General features: G+C 39.6%; 1 protein-coding gene across 1 annotated transcript; it reads left to right on the top strand.

Annotated features, from left to right (window-relative positions):
• Positions 1-3849: 3849 nt before the first annotated feature.
• PGK2 (phosphoglycerate kinase 2) lies at positions 3850-5103 on the top strand (the record flags this gene model as incomplete). The annotated part of the gene is made up of 1 exon (XM_081044403.1): positions 3850-5103. One exon carries the CDS (start codon positions 3850-3852, stop codon positions 5101-5103), a length of 1254 nt encoding a protein of 417 aa, XP_080900529.1.
• Between the last annotated feature and the right edge of the window lie 541 nt (positions 5104-5644).

Here is a 5644-nt window from a genome sequence, read left to right on the forward strand (position 1 = left end):
ACTGCTCTATGAGATATAGGTGCCCATGTGCAAGGACCTAACAGGGTCTTTACAAAAAAAACAAAACAAAGCCTACAAAGAGGCACAGACCTCAATCCTATAACAGCCAGAAACTGATTCTGCCAAAAGCCTAAATGAGCTCAGAAGTAAATTCTACCCAGAATCTCCCAGTAAGAACTCAACCACCAACGTCTTGATTTCAGCTTTATGAAACCCAAAGCAGAGAAGCCAGTCAAGTCAACCTGGGCTTCTGACCTACAAAACTGAGATAATAAAATTACATTGTTTTAAGTAGCTCAATTTGTGCTAATTTATTACAGCAATAACAAAAACTTAATGCATGTGTATACACATCTATAATTGTATCTCTGTGTGTGTACACAAAGTCTGACAATAAAGTTCTTGAACTTGTTGCAACAATGTTGCTAAACTTTTTTGATATCAGAGTGATTATTCATTGTGTGTTTGTACCAACTGGACAAATAGTTAACCAAGTTTACTGTTTGGAATTGCTGAAAAGGCTGCGTGAAAAAATTAGATGAAAACAACCTGAACAATTCACGGCTCTTGCATCACGACAAGACACCAGCTCACACAGCACTGTCTGTGAGGGAGTTTTTAGCCAGTAAACAAATAACTGTATTGGAACGCCCTCCCTACTCACCTGATAACTTTACCCCAATATCTTCCTTTACCCAAAGATAAAAGAAATATTGAAAGAAAGGCATTTTGATGACATTCAGGACATCAAGGATAATATAATGACAGCTCTTATGTCCATTCCAGAAAAAGAGTTCCAAAATTGCTTTGAAGGGTGTGAGGACAAAGCCCCCAAAAACAGTTTCTAGGCTCTCGGCCTCACAATAGAAAGGTGCTGGCTCGGGTAGTAAGTGGCCATCAACTGTCATCAGATGGCCAGCAGCTGTGGCTAGTTGGCCGTCAGCTGTAACCCGTAAGCCATTGGCCACTAATATAACGGCTGTGGCTACGCTAGCAGAAAGAATGGGGGCTAGCAAGAAGATGGTGGCTGGCAAGCGTGGACTGCTGTTAGGCAGATTATGTAGATCCTGCTTCCTGTGTCTCCAGCCCAGCCGCCAGCGAGAATATATTGGTTTGATTCCCCTACCTATGGCTCCGTGGGTGTTCCTATTTGGCCTCACCGTGTCCTGCGTTCTTATGTGGGGAGCAGGAGCTGAGACCCTGCCTGGTCCCCCGCACGACAAATGGCGCAGCGAGCAGTGTCCCCTGCGTGACAAAGGGTGAACTAGGCACTGGCGTCAGTGCATAGCTTCCCAAGAGGAGTACTTTAAAGGTGACCATAGTGATATTCAGCAATGAGGTATGTAGCACTTTTTCTAGGATGAGTTTGAGAGCTTAATTGTCTGACCTGGTTTGTGTGTGTGTGTGTTACTAAATATACACACACAGAAACAATTATAGATGTGTATACATACATATATATAAAGAGATTATGTCTTCATACTTTTATCTCAGACTCTAATCCTGTACGAGAGTTCATTACACTGTTCCTTTCTTATTTGTAACTTCTTTTTCTGACAGTGAAAAACCAATCTACCATTATTTACTTATTCAACACTAGTATACATATAAACTAGTTTCAGAATTCACTTATATACCTGTTATAAACAAATTACTGACTAGAGGATTACATTTGTGAACAGTTTTTTGTTTGTTTGTTTGTTTTGTCTTTAGTCTTTCCAATGGGAATCTCTTTTACTAAGTTACTAAAGTGATCCTTTTTGTGCCCATCACCTTCAGTGAGATTTGTCATATATTAAAATATAACTTGGTTGATTTTTCAGAAACTGTATTCCACCCTGAGAGTTCCCAACATCATAGCTCATTTCAAAAAATTTTTCATTCGTTAAATTTTAGTCTCTAATGTACAATTGTATGGATTTTGACATGTGCATAGAATCTTGCATTCACCACTCCAATGTCATATAGAAATCGTCTATCATACTAAAAATCTCCCTTTGTATCCACATAATATTTGACCAACTCCATCTTCCCCTAACACCATCCCTTTAGTCTCATCTTTTCTCAAGTATTGTATGTGTGGAATTATACAATGTCTTCATACATTGTGTTCCGCTTCTTTTATTTAGCAAAATTCATTTAAATTTCATTAGTGATTTTCTGTACATAATAGATTATTTCTTTTTGTTTTTGAACATTCCACTGTATGGAAGTGTCTGCAGTTGCATGGATGTCACTGGTTGAAGAATATTTTGGCAATTATGAATAAAATTGCTCTCAATATTTTATACAGAATTTTGAAAGAGTATAGGTTTCCTATGTACTTGGATAAGTACCTAGAAGTAGAATTTATGGCTTATACTGGAAGTCCGTGTTCACATTTATAAGAAAGTGCCAAACTGTTTTCCAAGTGGCTATAGCATACCTCATGCCAACAGCAATAAATGAGACTGTTCTTGCTATTAATCTTTGACAGCGTATGTTATTGTCAGATTTTTGGAGGTTATTTGTTATAAGAGTGTAGTGATATCATTGTAGTAAATATCTAGATTTGGAACTGCTGGATCAGATGGTAACTCCGTATGTATAATTTGGAGGATTTTTCGAACTGCTTTCTAATGGGGCTGAACCATTTTACATGCCTACCAGCAATAGGCAAGAGTTCTACTTTCTCCACATCCTTTTCGACACTTGCTATTGTATGTCTTTTTATTTAAATTTTTATTGTGGCCATCCTAGTGAGTGATGCCTCACTACATATAGTTTTGTCAAAGCCTTCATGCTAGATATTTCATTCATTTAACTTAAGGAAACTGCCATATCAACTAATTCTCAAGCCAGTTTTCACTACTAGACCAATCAGCCATACATACTTTCTCCAAAAATAAAATATCCTACTCATTTTCAATTCAAATAGACATTTTCATCCTCATGAAAACCGTACCTCTTTTCAGCTCAATTTCTAAGTTATAATTTCTAAGTTATACAGGTAGTAAAATAAAGAAAAAGGAGAGAAAAGGTAAGGAGGCTCATCGTAACACTCTAGGCTGAAATAAATGTCACCGTCACCTTCAGTGCTTTATTGATACTCTTCTTTTCTCTGCTCTTATGGGATTCTCCTGAGGAAGCCACCACACATTCTCTCACAGTAGCTTGAGAATGGAAGGAGAAAGATAATGAAAACATATCATTTCCACCCCACCTTAGAATACCTAAAGCCAAAGGTTAATACCAAGCTATGCTCTTAACAGAAAGAAGTATTTATGAAGACAAGGAAAAAAAAAATAGAAGCATACTGTGTTGCTTTGAATAATCAAGACTTCATAAACCCATTATTTCAAATTTTTCCTTTATTTGGGCTCTCAAAAGTTTTTACACTTGAATATAATTAGTATTTGACATGGGTGAGGAGTTTTTGTTTTGTTCTGTTGTTTTTGTTGTTGTTTGTTTGCTTTTTAATAAGAGCAATTATCAAAAGTGATGTGGAGAATAAAAGAACCAGCAGGAGACTTGGACTTCAGGACCTTTCTTATTCCAGGATTTCTTCACCTCCTCAACTATCAACCAAGCCAGGGACCACTACTCCGTTTTTACCTTCAGGCCCGCTCTACCGACCGTTTGGTTTGAATGTGCAGCACGCAACGCACTCCAAATCCAGATGGACAGGACTATTGACCAATCACAAAACAGGTTGCCTTTCCCCAGTCCAATCACGACTACCGTTTGGGAGATAGTACTGAGAAGAAAGGGGGTGGGCCAAGGAGATGGGCGTTAGAAACACCAACCACCCAGCCTTCCAGCAGCAGTAAAGTGGTTCTTCAGCATTTTAGTTGTGTCTGTATTCTCAAAATGTCTCTCTCTAGGAAGTTAACTTTGGACAAACTGGCTGTTGAAGGGAAACGAGTCATCATGAGAGTAGACTTCAATGTTCCCATGAAGAATAACCAGATTACAAACAACCAGAGGATCAAGGCTTCCATCCCGAGTATCAAGTACTGCCTGGATAATAAAGCCAGGTCAGTAGTTCTTATGAGTCATCTAGGTCGACCCGATGGAGTTCCCATGCCTGATAAATACTCGTTGGAGCCTGTTGCTGCTGAACTCAAATCCTTGCTGGGTAAGGATGTTCTGTTCCTGAAGGACTGTGTGGGCCCAGAAGTAGAGAAAGCCTGTGCCAACCCACCTGCTGGTTCAGTTATCTTGCTGGAGAACCTCCGCTTTCATGTAGAGGAAGAAGGGAAAGGCCAAGATCCTTCTGGAAATAAGATTAAAGCTGAGCCCCATAACATAGAAAACTTCCGAAAATCACTCTCCAAGCTAGGCGATGTTTATGTCAATGATGCATTTGGCACTGCTCACCGGGCCCACAGCTCCATGGTGGGAGTGAATCTGCCTCAGAAGGCCTCTGGATTCCTGATGAAGAAGGAGCTGGATTACTTTGCCAAAGCCCTGGAAAACCCAGAGAGACCCTTTCTGGCTATACTTGGTGGAGCTAAAGTGGCAGACAAGATCCAACTTATCAAAAATATGCTGGACAAGGTCAATGAAATGATTATTGGTGGTGGGATGGCTTATACCTTCCTCAAGGTACTCAACAACATGGAGATTGGTGCTTCCCTGTTTGATGAAGAGGGAGCCATGATTGTCAAAGATATCATGGCCAAAGCCAGTAAAAATGGAGTTAACATTACCTTCCCTGTTGACTTCCTCATTGCTGACAAGCTTGAGGAGAATGCTAAGATTGGCCAAGCCACTGTAGCATCAGGCATACCTGCTGGCTGGATGGCTTTGGACTGTGGTCCTGAAACCAACAAGAAGTATGCTCAAGTCGTAGCCCAAGCCAAGCTAATTGTATGGAATGGACCTGTAGGGGTCTTTGAATTGGAAGCCTTTGCTAAGGGAACCAAAGCCCTCATGGATGAAATTGTTAAAGCCACTTCCAGGGGCTGTATCACCATTATAGGAGGTGGAGACACTGCTACTTGCTGTGCCAAATGGAACACTGAAGATAAAGTCAGTCACTTGAGCACTGGAGGAGGAGCCAGTCTAGAGCTTCTGGAAGGTAAAGTCCTTCCTGGTGTGGATGCCCTCAGTAACCTGTAGTTGACATCGTGTTCCTTCCTATTTCCCACTACCTTTAAGCCAACTTAGTGCTTTTACATTTCAACTTGACCTTTGTTTAAATGTATCTCTGTATCAAGATCCAGGCAATGAAGCAATGGGCCATCAGGAACTCTTTTAACATCAGCAAAGCAATGCAATGCATTTCAGTGCTGTCGTGCATTTGCCTACTCTTTTCAAGATCTCATTTGAACTTCACCACTGTGATTCACAGGAAGTGAGTTGCCTATTAAAGTGAGTTAAATAAGCTGACTCTCTCCTTTTTCTTTTAGTTGAGTTTTGTTATTGTTTCACTACTTGCAATAATGGAAATAAGACAAAACCCAAGCTGTTGAGGAAGAGTAGAGTAAAAGTTGACCAACTATTAAACAATGAAAGTGCCCAAATAAACTGAGAAACGTAATTTAAGAAATCATGGGTACCATTAAAGCTCTGCTGAGAAAAAAAAAAAAATAAGAAAGAAGATAAATAAAATATTAAACTCAAGAAGTTAAAAAAAAAACAACAAAACAAAGACATTAAA

Source organism: Rhinolophus hipposideros (assembly GCF_964194185.1).
Source record: "Rhinolophus hipposideros genome assembly, chromosome: 3".
Classification (NCBI taxonomy): domain Eukaryota; kingdom Metazoa; phylum Chordata; class Mammalia; order Chiroptera; family Rhinolophidae; genus Rhinolophus; species Rhinolophus hipposideros.